The sequence below is a fragment of the Babylonia areolata genome, chromosome 18, assembly GCF_041734735.1.
Source record: "Babylonia areolata isolate BAREFJ2019XMU chromosome 18, ASM4173473v1, whole genome shotgun sequence".
Lineage (NCBI taxonomy): Eukaryota > Metazoa > Mollusca > Gastropoda > Neogastropoda > Buccinidae > Babylonia > Babylonia areolata.
The window spans coordinates 51320777-51341924 of NC_134893.1; the positions used below are offsets into that span (position 1 = coordinate 51320777).

Below are 21148 nucleotides of genomic sequence, written 5' to 3' on the forward strand. Positions count from 1 at the left end.
TTGTCTAGTTGTACGTGCCCGATATATACACGTGTTATTGCTAATCACTGCTTTCTTGTCAAATTTAGTGAACGTGTTCACTGTTGGTCATCCGGCAGCCTTGAAACTGTTCGCAGGGTTCACGCCAACACTTGTATTTGTTGCTGCTATGTGGGTGTGTTGTGTGTTGTGACTTGTGTTTAACTGCCAGAAAAGATTAAGTCCCCGTCCGAGTGATTTCCCTCATGACTTTGTGTTTTGTGTTTGCTAGGAAATTGTAAGACGCACTTGTCAGTTTTCACTTACTTTCACTAACGCACACACCAGTAAAAGCTCTGGTCAACTGACAGTAATATTGCTGAGAATTTGTTGTTCAGTCCTGAACAACTGGTCTTGGCCGACTGACCAGCTATGGCGAAGTGCTTAATTAAAAGCAACAACAACAACAACAACAACAACACACACACACACACACACACACACACACACACACACATATATATATATATATATATATATATATATATATACCTATCATGATAGTGCTATTTTGACTTGCATCCTCTCTCCCATCATCATCACCATCAGTAATAGTAGTAATACTAATGATAATAATAATAATGACAAAGAACAATAACAACACGGCTGACACGGCGTTAAACCAACAAACTAACAACATCCACCTGTACTCACCTTCGGACTTAAAATCAATAGAATTTGAAGTCCGTGGTACTCACCACCTTTGATGATCTGTTTCCGACTGCCCCCATTGACCTGCATTGAACTGGATCTGGCAGTGAAAACAGTCCCTTCTTCCGCCTGCACCTCCGTGCGGCTTTTCTTCTTGTTCTTCTCACGGACGAACACTCTGATATCCTTCCATGATAAAGTAACGGGATCGGGCTCCATGGCAACAGAATGTCTCCTCTCCTCCCGGGGTGTAGAAAAACTGCCGTAGTCCGGCGTGGGTCAGTTTCCTGAGAGCGGTCTCAGTCGTGGTCCGAAGTGGACTGCGGCGCGCAAGTCAACTGGGTGGCTACCCGAGTTCAGAAGGGGTCGATCAATGGCAGTCCCTTCTACCATTGCGTTTGTTGACAACGCTTCTTGACCAACCACGAGCCCTGAAGGGAGAGGGAGGGGAGAGAGAGGGGTGGCAGTGGGGTATCCAGAAACTGTGACGTTTGTGACGAACGATTTAAAGGGCTGGCTTGCTGTTTATTGAGTCGGCTTATCCAAAATATTTTATCATCGGCCCAGTTTTAATGCCACGATATCGAAGCTGTTCGTGTTTTTGTCGTTTGAATCTTTTTTTTTTCTTTTTTTCTTTTTCTTATCTATTTGATTTTTTTTTCCCCAGTAGGGGATGCTGAGCTAAGTCTTTCGTTGATCAGTTGTGGTTGATTTCAGTTGTGATTCGACAAGTCAGTAAACTGACTGGCTTCGGGCTGGACCGTGGCGGTCAGTGGTGTTGAAGTCACGTGTAGTGCCGCCACGTGCCACTTGCACTTTTGCTGATCGTCAACGCTTGCCACTGACCTGCAACGACACATTGATTGTTCTTGTTAGGGCGGCGGACATTCAGCCGGTCAATCGCCATGGTTACACCGTGTTACCGATTCTACTCTACACTGCTGTGATGGATCGAACGCCTGTGGGGCAGCACTGAAGTTTGTGTACATGCATGCACGCCGGTAGATCCTTCCTCCCTACCCACGTTCACACACACACACACACACACACACACACACACACACACACATCATTGAATTGCGCTAATCTCAACAGACCTACAATCGAAATGCATCCCATGCACTCATGTGGTGTGGACTTAAATCACAGCACTTAACAGGCTACCAAGCGCTAAGAAAATGAACAGCGGGGACGCAAACTGCACATTTAATTTACGGCATTCAACACGTAAGCTACACATAGACACACGTAACCATTCACACACACACACACACACACACACACACACACACACACACACACATATATATATATATATATATATATATATATATATATATAGTACACACACGCAGACACTGTGACAAACGCGCACGCGCACGGCACGCATAGATAAGACTGAGAGAGCGGAGAGAGAGAGAGAGAGGGTGACCGACTTTTCTTAGTCGAACGACGACTGTATGCAGCGACTTTAGTCGAACGACAGTTCTCAGTCGATAAGAAGTTTGTAAGTTTTTTTTTTGTTTTTGTTTTTTTGTTTTTTTTTAGCCCGCAATGCACCCCTGCACGCGCGCGTGCGCACACACACGCACGCACACATACCACTGACAAACACACCGTGACACACACACCATCATGATCAGTCGTGTTGAGGACCGTGCAATGCAAAACAATCACTCGTGCATCAAACATTCTACACACACACACACACACACACACACACACAGAGATTTGTTTTTCTTTTTCTTAATAATATATGCTTTCTCTCTCTCTCTCTCTCTCTCTCTCTCTCTCTCTCTCTCTTTCTCTCTCTCTCTCTCTGTCTCCAGGCTCACACACACACACACACACACACACCTTCCATTTCAGACAGATCACCTTATGCACTGGCACCACACACTGCCCCCCTCCCAACAATCGTACACGATGGCAAAATCTGTGATAATATTGTTCAAATTAGATGTTGTTGCTTTTGTCTGTTGACCAGAAAGCGTCTCCGCCGTGTGGTGTGTGTGTGTGTGTGTGTGTGTGTGTGTGTGTGTGTGTGTGTGTGTGTGTGTTCACAGTGTGTGTGTGTGTGTGTGTGTGTGTGTGTGTGTGTGTGTGAGTGAGTGAGTGTCGGTGTGTATGTGCGTGCGCGGGCGCGCGCACTGACTCAGTCGATCAGTCGCGCGCGCCGTCCGAGTGTGCCGGCACGGTGCCACTCGGAGTCTGGGTGCGTGCTTCAAATCATGCCGCGTGCACGCGCGACCAGGGCTGTGTCGGGCTCAGTGTTTGAGTCGGACAGTTACTGTAGGTTTTTGTTTTATTTGCCGGACTCACTGAACTAAGTGAGTTTTAGAATATTTTTATGGTGTGCCTGATCAGTGTTCTACTGATGTGTATTAAAAGGAGCCTGTGACTGATAGCACACTGAAATGACTCGGAATTGCCATGTGAGTGGAAAGTCAGAATCAGTTTTTGACTGACTCGGAGTTGATCTGATTCGAGTTGATAGTTTAGTTCAGTGGCAGTCAGTACAATGAGTATAGTAAAAAAAAAAAAAAAAAAAAAAAAAAAAAAAAAAAAAAAAAAAATCACCTGCATGGATCCCGCTCCACCATTCTCCCCAAGTTGTGCAAAATATTAGATCGTGTGTAAATTCATCTGTCTGCCTTCGTGACAATAAATACATGCCGCCACATTTTTCAGTTTCTCAGTGTTTCTTTCATTTTTGGTGGTGGTTTTTTTTTTTTTTTCCCGAGCTTTACGCCGCTGTTATGTTTGATTCGCAATATCATATACACGCGTTTTATTTTATTTTATATTATCACGTTTTACTTTGTTGTTATAGGCAATCTTTTTTTTTCGTATTTGCGTATAACGGTTTCTGTGTGTTGTTTGAAGACAATAATTTTTGTTCCCATGCTGTCTCCGCAGCGCACCAGACATGAAACGGAAGTGACCAGCACGACCGACAACTGGAGATAACTCTGGTTGGAAGACGAGGCAAATTGTTCCGCATTTTCTGCCTGCACCTCGAGTTTTCGACTGAATTTTTGGTAGTTTCCTTGTCGGGTAAGTAAACTGCATTGTCTCCTTGACGGTTAAAAGCTACATATATCGTAGGCACAACATGCAATAGCATCGATAGCCAATACACGATAGGAAACATTTTAGAGACTTCTTGGTTTCATTGGGTGGTTTGTCTTTAGTTATTTTTTCATGAGGCCGGATGAAGACGCCTTATGTTGACTGTGGCTGAGCAATTGTTCACATCACTGCGGCATTGCGAAATGCACCAGATGTGGAGCATGCGTTGATCAAAGCAGTAAGCAAAGTCCGTTTGAACTGGCAGACACGGTTCAGTAGTTGCTGATCTTTGCAGTTAAAATATTCCAAAGCATTGAATGACGTATGCAAACAGCGGATGTAGATAGTGTTTAAACATAACATTTTTAGTTTGACAGTTGTTGCATGTTATTATTATCATGAAAGTAAACTCCCAGTGCTGAAGAGGGATTAGCATATCAGTGACAACAAAGCTAATAAGAAAAAAAATGTTTATAATGACAGCTTGATTTATATTTTTTTGCTGAATAAATCATGCATTGTGTGAATTTACCTTTAGTTTATGCCATTCTAATATGAAAAAAAAGTGTACATTAAACTAAAAATCTTTGATATATTTATATATACTTTTTTTCCCCATCACATCATAGCATGATTACAGAGCACACTACTGACCAGATTATGTAATGGAGTCTTTAGAACTACTTACATAAGAGGGTCATTAGTATGATAATATCCACACATTTTCCTGGATGGACTTGGATCTGGTATGTTCAGAACTAGGCATGGACATTCACTCCACCAGACAGACTGACTGTGACAGAGAAGGAAAGAGGAAGAAATATAGAAACATCATTGACATGGGTTATAACTTATATGAACCCCCCCCCCCCCCCCCCCCCCACACACACACACACTGAATTGCTGGTTCCCTGTAAGTGTAACACAGAAAATGGAGTGTACCGGCAGTGTAACCTAGACTACATAATTTAGAATATATTACAGGATGTTGATTGCACTGTTTCCTTTGTCAGCAAATTAATGTGTGAACGATTTCTCTGTTACTTTTAGATTTAGAGACAGAGTAATTATTACAGGATGTTGATTGGACTGTTGCCTTTGTCAGCAAATGAGTGAACGATTTCTCTTTTACTTTAATATTTAGAGACAAAGTTCAGCAAGTGTGTGAACAATTTCTCATTTTACTAGATTTGGAGACAAAGTATTTTTGTATCTTGTATTGATCATTGAACATTTGATTGAGTGTATCAGAGTGATTTAAATGTAGCAGTAGCATGAAAATGGTTCATAGATCTTCTAATTTAGTTGATGAGAGAATGATCACATACACACAAGTGCAGTGAATCAGATAGATATCTAGTGATATTGTAAATGAATTCCATATTTGACTATTTCATTGTCACAATGTCAAGATTTCATTTCAATATATTATCTTTTCTGTCATGCTTTGTAAGAAATGCAAACAGAACAACTTCAGTACAGTGGGAGCATCACAGATCTTACACATGAATAAAGACATGAAATTTTTATTTGTATTCATTTATTTATTTAGGTTTTTGTTGTTGGTTTTTTGTTTGGCTTTGTTTTTTTGGGGGGATGGGGGGGGGGACAGTGGGGGGTGGGGGGGAGAGGTGGGGGAGGGGAATGGGGAGAAGGAGGTGGGGGGGTGGGGTGGATAAGACATTATGGAGAAGTTGTCAGGTAAGGACAATGACTGAAGTTTAAACATGGAGCATAGAAAACCCTTGCCATCTTGCAGCCATAGTTAGAGTGGTAACAGGAGCTTTATCAGTAATAAAAGTAATTCCTACACTTCACTTCTTTTACCAGTTAGGGACTATTATTGATTTGTCAGTTGATTAATGACTAAAGAGCTCTTCAGTCTTTTTCACCTTACTTTCACACTGTCATTTAAACAGATACACAGGAATGCACAACACACACACACACACACACACACACACACACACACATATGTAGGCATCTGTCAGTCTCAAGAGACAATGCAGTTTAACTCTAGCGTCAGTTGCGGCAAATCCAAAGCAACACAAAGATATTTTATTTCACCATTGTTCAAAGACATAGGAAATTGTTATAGTGTAGTTCTTTCACTCACCCTTACATACCACTGCACATCACCAAAGACCGAGACACTCTCAATGAATGCAACACTCTCCAAATGCCTAACAAAAAACCCCAGCCATTTTCTCATTTTCTCTTTCTGCTTTCAGGGACTAAGTTTATTACAGACAGATGAGTTACCCACCCTACGGAGGTGCCCCAGGGGGCTACCCACCCGCTGGAGGCTACCCTGGAGGACAGCCTGGGTACCCCCAGGGAGGGGGTTTTGCTGGGCAACCTGGGGGCTATCCTGCTCCTGGGGGAAATGTGAGTGTCTGGGAGCTGGAGAGTGTGTGTGTGTGTGTGTGTATTCGCTGTGGTGCGTGTCTGTGTTGTCTATGTGTGTGCTTGTTTACAGAGTGTGTGTGTGTGTGTGGAGGGGGTTGGGGGGGTGGGGGTGAGGGGAGAGTGAGGTGTGTATGTATGTGTGCATGCTTGGATTAAAAAAAAATGTTTATATGCTTGTTTGTGTGTGTATTGCTAAAAACAAATGAATGACCCCCCCCCCCCCTCCTGCACCTCTCCCTCTTCTTTGAAACTATGGAAAGATTGGGGCTTGGAAAGAGATTTGAAATTACTGATGTGTAAAACTGTTTTTGAGTTTATGACTGTTACTACTATGCCCATCATTCTGCATCACTTATTTAATATGATTGATTGATAATGAAACAATATAAATACTAAAATAGAAAAATACTTTTATTTTCCCCTACATGATTGAATGGAAAAGGCCACAAGAAGAAGAAATACGTAGCTTTATTTTGACATATATGTACTCTTACCTATGCTTTCTACAACACTTTTTTTTTTCCATTTCTTTCTTTATCCAGTGTTATGATTCATTTCAATTGAGTGACATGAATGTTATGCAATGATAACAGAAAATTTTCTTCCCAGGGTTAACATTTTAGACATAGACAAATTCGTCTCACTGTTTGCACAGTTGTATGTTTTTTTCAGTTTTCCATGCCCACTCCAGAGTCAGCTTCAGCAGCAGCCTATGGCAGTGCCCCTGGAGGAGGGATGGGGTACCCTCCACAGCCTGGATTTGGGGTAGGTCAGCTGGTGCTCCTGTGAGTGAGTGGATGTGGGTGGGTACTGGGTAGGTGCATGAGTGTGTGTGTGTGTGTGTGTGGTAGGTTGAGTGGGTTGTGGTTGTTCCCACTTGTTCTCTTGTGGAATTAGTGTGTATTGTTTTGTGTTACAAAATGCTTAAGAGTTTCCTGGTTTGTTTGTTGTTGTTTTTTTCCTTTTTTTCTTTATAAGTTAAGCAGAGCACTTTATTTTTGTGGGAAATGTAATGACCACTTGAAGTCAAAGCTGCTCTTAGTTTGAAACTGTACATTGTGCTCAGAAAAAAAAAAAAAAAAAAAATAAAAAAAGAAAGAAAGAAAAAAAAGAGCTGCAACACTGTTCTTGCCTGTGCTCCTGACATCAGTATATTGCTTGTGTCAGATAATGTTTAATATGTTCAAAAGTACTAGCAAATGGGTTTGTTACCAGATGGTCAGTAACATGGTAAGCATTTTTTTTTTTCTTGAAGAAGAACAAGTGGGGAAAATTATCAAGAACAAACCATGTGTATTTTTTAGACCACAGTGGGAGGTCACTCCTGTCTTTGATTTCACAGGAATGATTATTTCTCCACACACACACACACACACCCACACACACACACACACACACACATATGTATATATAGACACACACACACACACACACACACACACACAGAAGTATTAATCTGTAGCACATTCTGTAAAAAATAATGGTTATCCCATGGTTTTGAAGGAAGACATGACTGAGTAACTATCAAAAAGAAAATGTTGGTTATCCTCGTCGCCCAGATGTTACGTCTATCCTTCTGTGGAATGAGAGTAATGAATGTTTGTGAATCTGCATGTACACACAGAATGAAGAGCTGGTCAGTGACTTGTGCGAGTGAGACCTGTTTACTTCATGACTGTTGTGTTTCTGGGAGTGAACTTAATTATTGCAAAGTATGATGGGAGGTTAAGGTTTTTCATTACCAGGGACACGACACCGTGGAAGCAGGAATAGGGGTCTGGCTCTGGCTCTGGCTTCCTGAGATTCTGGAGTCATGATGAGCACACAGGGCACTGGAAGCTTGTTGGTGTAGCTGGGGAGGGCCGACACTGCTCTTTTGGCGACATTCACATGGTTGTTAGTTTTTGTTAATCAAATTTTTTTTATTATTATTTGAATCATTTTTTATATTCTGTTGACAGGCTCAGCCCCCGGGCATGCCTCCTGCCCCAGGGGGTTACCCTGCCCCACCTGGTGTGGCCATGCCTAACGCACCCAGTGCTGCCCAGCCTACCTACAATCAGGTCGGTGCTGCATACGACAAGAAGATGGGTGGTGGGAGGGAGGGGGAGATGGGACTGGGTGGGTAGTGAGGATATGATGCAAGCTGAATGGGACTTTTATAGCTGGGTATAACTCAAGTTTACAGATATTTAACTGTTTAAAAAAAACAACAACAACAAACAAATACATAAAACAAAGACACACAAAAAACACAGAAACATACAGCAACAGACAGTGTGCATATGAACATACATGCACAAACATCACACATACTCGCACACACAAAGATACATGTTTACATGTGTACATGAAAGTAATTTGCAGCAGTGAGCACTCACAACATTTTTATTTTCTTTTTTGTTTCTTTTTTCTTTAGGAAAGAAGGAAAGAGCTAAAAAAGCAGCATTGGTTTTGGGCTGAACACATTTTCAGAATAGATGGGGTTTTTTTTTGTTTTTTTTTTGATTTAATTCATTTTTCTCCATATTGTTGTTTTCCCTTGATTTTCATATTTCTTTCGTTTGATTTTTGCTCTGTTTCCTTCCTTTATATAGGGCTGGGCTATAAGCAAAATAATTTGCCTTTCTCAGCATCTGCCTCCCTGTTTTTCCTTCCTCCACCTTGTCTTCAGACTTAACCCCCGTCTTCCCATCTCTTTCCATCTTGTCACCAAGGGTTTTGGAGCCCCACCAGCCGGCGGCTACCCGGCCCAGCCCCAACCAGGGGGCTACCCCCAGCAGCCGGCCGCTCCCGGAGGCTACGGTCAGCCGCCAGCGGGCTATGGGTCGGCCCCGGCCCCGGGCGGCTACCCAGCAGCCCCCGGACAGTATGGGGCACCCCCTGGTGGTCAGTATCCTGCAGCGACGCAGCCAGGCTACGGGGCACCCCCCCAGGGGGGTCAGTACGGAGCCCCCGGGCAGTATGGCGCCCCTCCCCATCATCAGCAGCAGCCAGGAGGGCAGCAGCCAGGAGGGCAGCAGCCGTACGGGGGTTACGGGGCTCCCGGTGCCACCACTGGGGCTCCCGGTGCCTATGGGCAGGGAGCCGGGTACTCCTCCGGCAGTCAGATGCAGGGAAGCGTGCCGTCAGCTGCCACGTATAAGATCAAGGTGGGTTTTGGTGAATTGGGTAGAGAGGGGTGGTGGTTTTGTCAAGTGTGATGGTTACTGTAGTTTTCTGTTGTTGTTGAGTGAGAGTGTGTTATGGTCAGCTGCCACGTGTAAGGTGAAGGAGGGTTTTAGGGGTGGAGTGAGAGGGGGTTTGCTCTGTATATTGATATTACAACTGTTACTGCATATGTCTGTTGTTCCTGACTGAGAGTGTGGTATTGATTGATTGATTGATTGATTGATGTGGATACTTATATAGCGCCTATCCGCTGTCAGAGACCAAGCTCTAAGCGCTTTACATACACGGGGACGTTTACACCACAGGCTGCCTACCTGGGTAGAGCCGACTGACGGCTGCCACTGGGCGCTCATCATTCATTTCCTGTGTCATTCAATCAGATTTCAGACGCACACACATTCACACACATGGTATGTCAGCTGCCACACACATAAGATCAAAGAGGGCTTGGGGAGTGGAGGTGGTTGTGTATAATGATAGTGCGACAGTTACTGAAGTTGTCTGTTGTTGTTGTTGACTGAGAGTGTGTTATGTTTGGACAGCTGCCCTGTATAAATAAGATCAAGGTGGGTTTGGGGGCTTGTTGTGTGTTTTGATAATGCTGTCGTTACTGAGTTTGTTTTGTTGACTGAGCTGTGTAGTTTACATGTCTGTTGTGCTCTCATTGCTGTCTGTTAAACTAGATAAGACTGGCTGTTTTGGTGTTTGTTTTTTTGTTTTTTTGTTTTGTTTTGCTTTTTTAGAAATTCTTAATTATGGGAAGAGCCATGTTTCATTTGAGAGGGTGATAGGCTTTGTGTACTGTCAAGTGTCTTTATATCATGTTTGTCAAAAAAAAAACTGTACTGTGGGATTGAATAGTGGCAGTGGTTTTGCTACAGAACTAGGCTGGGTAACTGTATGTGGGATTTAGAACATGCAGTGCAGTGTTGCTACTTATAGACTAAAGATAAAACATTTAAAAAGTATAAAAAAATAATATAAAAAAAAGAAGAAAAAAAAGATGGAGTGCAGAGATGTGTTGCTTCATTTGTTTTGATATAAAGCTATTTTAAGTGATTTGTTCTGATCTACAAAGGTCACTGGATTGAAAAAAAAAAAGTGAAGTCATTGTGTTGGAGAATAATTCATATGTAAGGTTTGTCAAAGAAAACAATATTTCATCATAGTCTTTAGACCTGTGCATTTTATGCTGTCCTCTTTTTCTTGGTTTCTTTTTTTCCCCTCAAACTTTTCTTTACAAATGCACATGAATATACATGCATGAGCAGTTAACATACACTGATCATGCTTATGATGCTGCTTTGGTCTGATGATAGCATGTACTGAGATGATCATAGCTGATTTTGGCATATACTGATATAGATTAAGGCTTTGTTTTTTTTCTTTACTGAGAACAAAATAAATTCAAATCAAAGCTGATTTAGGAAGATTTTTTTTTTTTACTTTCAATGTATAACACGTTTTATTTAAAGAATACATGTGAATGCATATATGTGTGTGTGTGTGTGTGTGTGTGTGTGTTGAAACATGAGCAGACACGATGCATTTTGTATATGTCAGTGCGTTTATAAGTTGTTGTTTTTTTTCCTCAGGAGGAAGGGACACTCAAGCCTTATCCTCGTTTCAGTCCTGAGGAGGATGCTCAGAAACTGAGGAAGGCCATGAAAGGATTTGGTAAATTATTTTTTTGGAAGTCGTAGTGTATAAAATACATTGTGTGTGTGTGTGTGTGTGTGTGTGTGTGTGTGTGTGTGTGTGTACTCTTGTGATAACAATGAATATTGATAACAAAAATGGACATTTTCATTTTAGACAGGGTGAAAGCTTTTAATGACTCGCACGGGTGCCCAGAAAAGGAGAAAAAAAAGATAATTTTAAAATGTTGCAGTGAAAAAACAGTGACAGATCAGTGTGGATCTGCAGTATGGGTTTATGATCATCAGGGAATTCAGAGTCTGACTCCAGTATAAACAAAGATCAAAATTAAAAAAATGAAGAATATAAAAATGGAATAAGTTTGTACTCTTCACCTTAAATCACAAGGGCACACTGAGTTTTGCATTCCACAAAAGTAGTTAAAAAAAAAAGAAATCTCTCTTAAATCACTTTCTCTCTGTCTGTATGTGTGTGTGTGTGTGTGTGTGTGTGTGTGTGTGAACCTGGGGGAAAAGCCCAGATTTTTTTTCCTGTTTAAAAGAAAGGAAATGACATAAACAAAGTGTGGCTTGTCTGACAGATCAGTAAAGCCAGGATAAAGAATATGTGATTCTCTGTGTGCTAATAGTCAGAACTATTCCTTCACAAAAGGTCTGAGGTATTGGCAACTCCAAGAATCAGGTCTTTGTGTTTTATTTTGGGGGGTTTGTTTTTTGAATATGTGGAGAATATGTCACATTTGGATTTCGGCTGATAAAAAGTGGGTATCCCACGATATGAAGACGCACACCTACAATGTTCTATTATTACTTTAGTAACTAGACATTCAATTAATGACTCTACACAGTTCTAGACAGCGGCATAATTGCATAAGCACGGCTGCTCAGCCGAGCACAAAATCCACCTCTTTAGTTTCCGAGCAGCGTCTAGCGTCTGGGGTCAAACTTTTTTTAATGCCAGACTTTCCCACCACACTCTGCATTGGCCGGCGCATTCACCGCGCGCGGTATTTCTGGCCCCGCGTGCCAAACCTGGACACTGCCTTCTTTGTTTCACTTGGCCCCGCAGCCCCTGCCCCACTTTTCTCACGCTTCCATAGCATCCACACATTTCCTGCAGCGATTACACTCACCCTGCTCTACATGCCCCTGCTGCTTGCACTCACCATGCTACAGTGTGTTCATTTAAACACTTGTTGTGCTGACAAGAAAAAATCTACAACTCAAAAGGGTGGGCTGATCTGCATGCAGGCATGCTAAATGTTTTGGTGATTTTTACGATTTCATTGTAATAAGCGTATGTTTTCTTAGAGAGGGATTTAAATTTTACGATTTTTGCGATCATGTTTCTGCTTGACCTTCTCTTCTCTTTCTTCATGCATGTTTCAACCGTTGCCGCAACAATTGCTATGTAAGAAAATATATTGTGTTTGGAGTCAATGGAAAGCTCATTTTGCATTCTTTGTAGAAACCCACTTCTTTTGTCGTTATTTCCAATCCATCCGGGAAGATGATGCGCGAAAGAAACAAAGCAGATTTACCGCTGAACAAGCGTACAGCGAGTGCCGCTGGCACGGCCTGTTTGTCAGCCACGTTTATTTATATCCATGCCCTACTTCCTGGGTTCATGAACTTTCGCTGGGCCAACTAAAGTGCCAGCACTGAACATCCGTGTAAGAATTTTCTTCTTGATCTGCATGAACACTTCTTAGAAAAAAAAAAAATCATTGAAATATGACTGGAGTTTGTTGCAAAATGATAGACATTTATTTTGACATGTGTGTGTATGTTGTGCATGTTTGTGTTTTGACCCCCTTCATGAGAGCCAGCGCTTATTGTGCACAGGTACTGATGAGAAAGCCATCATTGACATCCTTGGCTACCGCACCAGCGACCAAAGACAGAACCTGAAAATGATGTACAAAACTTGCTTTGGCAGGGTAAGTTCTTGTGCATGTGCATTTTTTTTCCTCCTTATGTTCATTCTGTATGTCACTATCTTGCAGGGTATTTCTTTTTTTCTTTCTTTTTGATTCACTTGTGTAAACAAAGTGAGTCTGTGTTTTAACCTGGTGTTCGGTTGTCTCTGTGTGTCTGTGTGTCCTTGGTAAACTTTAACATTGACATTTTCTCTGCAAATACTTTGTCAGTTGACACCAAATTAGGCATAAAAATAGGAAAAATTCAGTTCTTTCCAGACATCTTGTTTAAAACAATATTGCACCTCTGGGATGGGCACAAAAAAATTAAAAATGAAGCCTAATTATATGCAAACTGCATTTACTGTTATATTTTTTGTATTCTCTAAACTTGGCACTTTGATCTGATATTCTGACCCAACAACAGGAGCAGTCATTATTATCATTTTTTGTTCAAACAGGAACTTCTTTTGCTAAGCATGGAAGTTTTATTTATTTTGCAAACGTTTTAGTGCAGATAGTAAAAAAAGGAAATTACTCTGTAATTAATGCTAGGGGACTTAATTTGCTTTAAACTGATCTTTCTCATCTTAAACATTACATTTTGAAATTATACTCAATACATAAATAGCTTGGATTTTTTTAAAAGTGTATCACAAGTGAGTCTTGAAGGCCTTGCCTCTCTTGTTTAATTTTAATTTTAATTTTTTTTATAACCTTTTCATTCTTCTTTATTGACAGAGATGCAGCTCATTCAAATCAAACCAGAATTTTGTAGAACAGGAACACTGTGTCTTTAGCCAGTGTCAGTTGTTTCAGTATGTGTGCAGTTTTTGTTTTACCTATACTCTCACAGCTAAAAGTAACAGATTTCAATAAGCTTAGTAGACGGTGCTGAGAGTGCAGAGTTAGTAAGCCATACAATGTATTTATTTTCTTTTACTTTTCTGTTCTAGCAAAAGATCAGAAATTTATTGTCTGTAGGACATAATTATTATGATGACATATCGTCATTTTTTCCTGTTGTGCAGGATTTGGTGCAGGACTTGAAGAGCGAGTTGGGTGGACGTTTTGAGGACGCCATCCTTGCCTTGTTGTATAAATCGGAGGAGTTTGATGCCTACGAACTGCGCAGAGCTATGAGGGTCGGTTCATTATTTCAGCATCGTTACTTACCACTAATATGATTCACTATGAATGGGAAGTGTGGAATGTCTTTATGTATGTGTGTGTGTGTGTGAGAGAGAGAGAGAGAGAGGAGGGTGGGGGGATTGTCTGTGTATGCATGCAGGTGAACAAGAGGTTGTCTGTGCTCATATGTTTGTCACATTATTTTTGCATGCAAAATGTGAGTGCATGTGGTGTGGTTTGCAGGGGATGGGGACAGATGAGGCAGCCAAAATGTGAGTGCATGTAGTGTGGTTTGCAGGGGATGAGGACGGATGAGGCAGCCAAAATGTGAGTGCATGTGGTGTGGTTTGCAGGGGATGAGGACGGATGAGGCAGCCAAAATGTGAGTGCATGTGGTGTGGTTTGCAGGGGATGAGGACGGATGAGGCAGCCAAAATGTGAGTGCATGTGGTGTGGTTTGCAGGGGATGGGGACGGATGATGCAGCCAAAATGTGAGTGCATGTGGTGTGGTTTGCAGGGGATGAGGACGGATGAGGCAGCCAAAATGTGAGTGCATGTGGTGTGGTTTGCAGGGGATGAGGACGGATGATGCAGCCAAAATGTGAGTGCATGTGGTGTGGTTTGCAGGGGATGGGGACTGATGAGGCAGCCAAAATGTGAGTGCATGTGGTGTGGTTTGCAGGGGATGGGGACGGATGAGGCAGCCAAGATGTGAGTGCATGTGGTGTGGTTTGCAGGGGATGGGGACTGATGAGGCAGCCAAAATGTGAATGCATGTGGTGTGGTTTGCAGGGGATGAGGACAGATGAGGCAGCCAAAATGTGAGTGCATGTGGTGTGGTTTGCAGGGGATGGGGACGGATGAGGCAGCCAAGATGTGAGTGCATGTGGTGTGGTTTGCAGGGGATGGGGACGGATGAGGCAGCCAAAATATGAGTGCATGTGGTGTGGTTTGCAGGGGATGAGGACAGATGAGGCAGCCAAAATGTGAGTGCATGTGGTGTGGTTTGCAGGGGATGAGGACGGATGAGGCAGCCAAAATGTGAGTGCATGTGGTGTGGTTTGCAGGGGATGGGGACGGATGAGGCAGCCAAAATGTGAGTGCATGTGGTGTGGTTTGCAGGGGATGGGGACTGATGAGGCAGCCAAAATGTGAGTGCATGTGGTGTGGTTTGCAGGGGATGAGGACGGATGAGGCAGCCAAAATGTGAGTGCATGTGGTGTGGTTTGCAGGGGATGAGGACGGATGAGGCAGCCAAAATGTGAGTGCATGTGGTGTGGTTTGCAGGGGATGGGGACGGATGAGGCAGCCTTGATAGAGATCCTGTGCACTCGTTCCAACTCCCAGATCCATGCCATGACCAACACCTACAAAATGAGTGAGTGATGCTGTGATGGTTGGCGGTGTACTTGCTGTTTTCTTTTCTTTACTTTTTTGTGTTTTTGTTTTGTTACTTTTTTTTTTATTAGTAATGTTATTTTCAGGTGTTGGTACTGGTTGTGGTTGTTTTGGTTTGTATGTGTGTGTGTGTATGAGTGTGTGTGTGTGTGTGAGTGTGTGTGTGTTTGTGATGAATGTGTCTGTATATGCTTGCATATGTGTGCTTATGCATGTGTGTAAGTGGATTGCTGTGTGAATACATACTATTATGTGTGTGTGTGGGTTTGGGGTTCTTAGTATTTTTCCAGGACAGTGGGATTCACTGATCGAAGGAAAAATTCAAGTAACTCAATTTATGTACTGACACACATATGTATTGTACACATATCCATGCATGTGCACATGTGTGTGTGTGTGCTTGTGTGGGGAGGGGTGGATATTTATATATGCATGCTTGAATGTGTGCTTGTATGTATGTATGTATGCATTGTGTTGTTTATGTGTGTGTGTGTTTTGTTTTTTTTGCTGGGTACATATGGTGTATATATAACTGTAATATTGATTTTTTATGTGTTACACATAATTTCATGTGTTTTGTAAAGCGCCTGGAGCAGTTTTCTAGAGTGCTTTATAAGTATCAATTATTATTATTCTTGGTGGTAGTAATAGTAGTAGTAGAGTAGTAGTAGTAGTAGTAGTAGTAGTGATTAATGATTTGTTTTTCTTGTAAAGATGCCGTGTGCTTCAGGGCTCTGCAGAATGATGTGTATCCTTTATGTCACAGTGTACGGGAGGAAACTGGAAGACGACATCATCAGTGAAACGTCTGGTCACTTCCGTAAGCTGCTGGTCTCCATGAGTGTGGTATGCATTAGCTCTTTTTCTTTATTAGTATTTTTTTATGGTCAGTCTCTTGAATAGAAATTTAAAAAAATCCATGAGTGGTATGCATTAGCTCTTTTTCTTTATTAGTATTTTTTATGGTCAGTCTCTTGAATAGAAATAAAAAAAAGAATCCATGAGTGTGGTATGCATTAACTCTTTTATTATTATTTTTTTTTTTTATGGTCAGTCTCTTGAATAGAAATAAAAAAAATCCATGAGTGTGGTATGCATTAGCTCTTTTTCTTTATTAGTATTTTTTTTTATGGTCAGTCTCTTGAATAGAAATAAAAAGTTCTGTACAAAAAGCACCTGCAGTCACATCATAAGATAATCACAATAGTACAACATAAAAAAAAGAAACATGTTTCTCATCCCACTGATGTACAGTGTACTGCCAAACTACACACAGCCACGTCATAGAACGATCATGACAGTAATCACCAGGAACCTATTATTTCTCCTCGCATTGTCCCAACACTGTCAGGCAGAACCACCTGCAGTCACATCATAATCACAACAGTCAGTCAGAATCAAGGCCTATTTCTTCCCCCCCATTGTCCTACATAGTGTTATGCAAAAGCACCTACAAGCATGTCGTTGAGTAAAATCATTTCAGTAAATCAGAACAAAGAGCTTTTTTTTTTTTTTTTTTAATAATTTTTTTTTAAAAGTGTTTCACATGTTCTTGTTTTACAGGGAGGCCGTATGGAGCAACAGTCCGTCGATCTGCAGAAGGCACAGACTGACGCTCAAGTAAGATTTGTTTGCTTGGGTGTTCTGGGTGTTAGTGCACATGTTTTACTGTTCATATTTGTGTGTGATTTTGAATTTGTATGAGTGTGTGCTGTGCTTATTTGAAAAGATTAAAAATGTACAAACATATTTAGTGTCATGCCAGTTTCATGTGCTGAATTCACACTTCAGAACTGCAGAGAGGGCGTATTTATGGCAGTGTTGATGATATCCAAGTGACGAAGTGCCCAGCTTCCAAAATGTTGATGATTAATGATCAGAATATTATTATTCATTCTGGGTTGTCATTCAAGCTGTAAGAGATGAAATATATTGCTTGTTACCTTGCTCTTATGGTTCCCTCAGTTTTGAGTTCCCCCTCCACTTTTGCCTTGACAAAAATATCAGCTCGTTATTCTTGCAGGTTTTTTTTTGTTTTGTTTGTTTGTTTGTTTTTTGTTGTTTTTTTACAGGGATAATACAATTGTAGAAACTTTTTTTTTTTTTAATTTGTAAAATTTATCATGTCATTTTTAAGCCCTTAGAATCTTTAAAAAGTGACCCAGGTCATTCATTCTTAATTTGGCTCTTTTCTGATTAAAAAAAACAAAAACAACACACACAATTTTGTGTCAGTAGTAAATAAAACTCAGTTGTGAAATGTTCCACCTGAAGATAATGGGTAATACTAATTTTTTAATAAAAAAAAAAAACCCCAAAAAAACAACTCTTGGCGTCAAAGGATCTTTCCACAGAACTTGTGGTTCTCATCTATGCAGCAGATGATTTATTCAAGCGGCCTAAGAATACAGTGCCTTTCATCTGGGTTTCCGGTATGATACTATAATTTTTTGTTGTTGAGCCTTTGGGTTTTAAGCACTTATAAAAAGAAAAAGAAAATATCAAAAACTTGTCAGACGCCTCACAGTGAACAAAAACAAAAACAAAAACGCTGTTTCTCACAGAAAGTGTACCAAGCCGGGGAGAAGCGCTGGGGCACGGATGAGAATGTCTTCAACATGGTGCTGGCCTCGCAGAGCTTCGAGCAACTGCGGGCGGTGTTTGACGCCTACGGCAAGGTGTCCGGGAAGGACATCGAACACGCCATCAAGAGCGAGATGTCCGGCGACCTGTCCACGGGCATGCTGACCATAGGTGAGGAGGGGACATCATGGACAAGCGTGCATGCCCCATCCCCAAAATCCTAACATCGGCAACAGATGTCAAGAAGATCAGACATCGAGCATACTTGCCCGCCCCCCCTAAAATCTTTCCATCATGAACTTAGTTTGTGTCCAGCTTCAAGGAGGTGTCAAAAACATGTGAACTGATCCATACACATTAAGCCACATCAGCATTGAAAAATCTTTTTTTTTCCCTACAGGCGACCCGTTTGTTAGGGTCAGGAAAAAAATCACAAAAAATACAAAACATAAAGTAACTGAATGAAACTCACTGTACTTGACCCTCTGACCCGTCTCCTAACGTTGTGTGAACGCCCACCCCCCTCCCTCTTCACTGCTCTCAGAGGCTGAGTCACCATCAGTACCTTCTTGCTGGTTGATTTTTTTCACTGCAGATACTTTATTCAACATCTTCATCATCCTTGTCGATGTCGAAACCTTCGGTTTGAAGCATTTCAATCACTTCAGCAGCGGTAAAAGTGGCCGTTGTGATCTAGTTTGCTCCAAAAATTTCCATTTCTATTCCCTGCAATGCCATTTTCGATATGTATGCAGATTAGCGTGTCGTGTGGGGTCCTGAAGTCGCTGGCTCGCTTTGGAGTATGTTGTTAAGAAATCTCAAGAAGAAACTTTCCATTCAACCCTTGACACGTTCGCAATGCCCAGTGTATCTGCAGTTGTTATGCTGCCCCATGAGGAAAACGTTGAAAAATTTTTAATTGTTGAAACCGCTATAGCGTTCTGTCGTCTGGAACACTACCTTACGTCAGGAACGCTATAGCATTCCATCGTTCGGAGTGAGTTAATTCAAAGAGCAGGTGCCTGACTTTTGCATAAACCAAACATGCTGATCAGGCTTTCGAAAACAGATGTCATTAAAAGAAGACATCAGACATCAAGAATATGTGCCCTCTCCATAATTTTTCCATCAGGAACAGATGCCCCTCCAAAAAAAAAAAAAAAAAAAAAAAAAAAAAAAAAAAAAAAAAAGACAAAACTGAAATTTCGCATTTTTCAGTTGCAAAATATATTCTCACAAATGTGATGCTGTGCAGGTTATGTAGATGTATGCAGTGTTTGCACAAGCACAAAACTACTGAGCAATAACAAAATCTCTCCCTTTTTAGTCTGAAAGTAAACATATCTTTAATTTACACTTGTGCACATGTATATGTTCTAGTATTTGCTGAACAGAATTCAGGAACCTGTAGGTGTCCCATACATCTCTGACAAAATTTTCTGTATGAAAAATCCACTCTCAACACTCAAATCGTTTCATGTCTATATGCAGTATCTTGTTCATCATTAGAGAAACACCTTTGTCTTGATATCTGATGTGTTCCTTTTCTTTTTCTTCATTTTTTTTTTCTCAGTGGAAAACAGTGATAACTTATTTGGTGAGGTTTTTGTCTTCTTTTTTTTTTTTTTTTTTTTTTTTTTTCAATATAGAGAACTGTGATGATTTATCTGTCAGTATTTTTTGTGTGTAAGAAACCGATAATTTATCAGTCATGTTTTCAAACTTTTGATGGACTGTCCTCAACATGTCCCTGCTTTCTGATCTTGTATACAAGTGCATGTCTTTATCTTTTGTTGACAGTGAAAATGATTCGCAACAAACATGCCTACTTTGCTGAGAGACTGTACAGCTCCATGAAGGTGAGAAGGTTGATTGGATCAGTTAACTGGTTTGATCAGTGTATTTCTGTTCAGTCTCGTGTTTAATGATGAGGGGAGGGGGGAATAATGGTGCATAAGATGTGATTTTCTTCTTGTTTAAAGTTGTGCAAGTGTGTATTCTTTCTCATACACAGTGTGCAGGATATGTGCCAATTTCCAGAATGGAATTATTTGCTGTATGTGAACATAACTTTTTTTTTCTGAAATTTGTCATTTAAAAGTGTGGTATTCCATAAAGTAGATGCAACATGCTCAGTTACTGACATGACTAGTGCACACATCACCATCAGCAGTGTACAGTAATCAAGAATGTCATCACTTTCTTTTCCTTTTTGTCCATACCTGTTTTTCTATACATGTATATTTGTGAAAAAAGCATGGTTGTTAATGAAAAATATTGGTAAAAAAAAAAAAAATCTCTCTACCTTTTCATCTCTGAGAAGATGAAAAAAGCAAATCTGTCTCTGTAATTCAGTTAGATTGAGAGAAATGAGCAAGGTTCACTTGGCATTTTAATCAGAGAAAATGTGGGACTACTTGAAAAGGCTGTATTTCATCATAAATCCTGGCATCAACCGGGCTAAGAAGTGCAGACACCTGCAGTACTGGTATGGAAATTTGAGCAATTCTCTGTGAAGTAGATGTCCCTCAACACTGTGGTCCCAGTCTTTCCTTTTAAGCCCATAGCACACTCAGCTCAGGGTAGAACCCGGCCTATGGGCCGAAAAAAAAACCCCGCCTTTGATGCGGATCAGACCCGCGTCCTCCAAGTTGTCTGTCTGCGATGCTAACCGCTTTGCCATGGTGGCTGGTGAAGATAAATTCTTCTTGTGTGTGTTTGCATTAACAGGGGATGGGAACAGATGACCGCACGCTGATCCGCATCATTGTGTCGCGCTGTGAGGTGGACATGAAGCAGATCTTCTTGTGTGTGTTTGCATTAACAGGGGATGGGAACAGATGACCGCACGCTGATCCGCATCATTGTGTCGCGCTGTGAGGTGGACATGAAGCAGATCAAGCAGGAGTTCCAGAACCATTACGGCCAGTCCTTGGAGGCCTTTGTCAGGGTACATGCTGTTGTTTGTGTGTCTTTTTGTGTTCAACGTGCAGCTTATACTTCGTTAGGAGTGTGCTATTGTTTGCGTGTCTTTTTGTGTTCAACGCTCACCGTTATGGCCAGACTTTGGAGGCGTTGGTCAGGGTTTGTGCTGTGTGTCTTTTTGTGTTCAACGTGTAGCTTATACTTCGTTAATA

General features: G+C 41.3%; 2 protein-coding genes across 2 annotated transcripts in view; one reads left to right on the forward strand and one right to left on the reverse strand.

Annotated features, from left to right (window-relative positions):
* The window catches only part of LOC143292049 (protein white-like), a 50364-nt gene extending 48880 nt beyond the window's left edge, over positions 1-1484 (reverse strand). The window contains exon 1 of the mRNA XM_076602221.1: positions 717-1484. Within this exon, the coding sequence (XP_076458336.1) occupies positions 717-888 (172 nt within the window). The 5' untranslated portion in view covers positions 889-1484. The remainder of the gene's footprint in view (positions 1-716) is intronic.
* Positions 1485-3651: 2167 nt separating this feature from the next.
* Positions 3652-21148, forward strand: part of LOC143292882 (annexin-B12-like) — a 25421-nt gene continuing 7924 nt past the window's right edge. Inside the window, exons 1-14 of the mRNA XM_076603540.1 lie at positions 3652-3726; positions 5973-6129; positions 6823-6915; positions 8112-8213; positions 8868-9302; positions 10917-10998; positions 12825-12919; positions 13930-14043; positions 15318-15408; positions 16195-16274; positions 16992-17048; positions 17993-18182; positions 19812-19870; positions 20839-20961. Of these exons, the coding sequence (XP_076459655.1) occupies positions 5995-6129; positions 6823-6915; positions 8112-8213; positions 8868-9302; positions 10917-10998; positions 12825-12919; positions 13930-14043; positions 15318-15408; positions 16195-16274; positions 16992-17048; positions 17993-18182; positions 19812-19870; positions 20839-20961 (1656 nt within the window). The 5' untranslated portion in view covers positions 3652-3726; positions 5973-5994. The remainder of the gene's footprint in view (positions 3727-5972; positions 6130-6822; positions 6916-8111; positions 8214-8867; positions 9303-10916; positions 10999-12824; positions 12920-13929; positions 14044-15317; positions 15409-16194; positions 16275-16991; positions 17049-17992; positions 18183-19811; positions 19871-20838; positions 20962-21148) is intronic.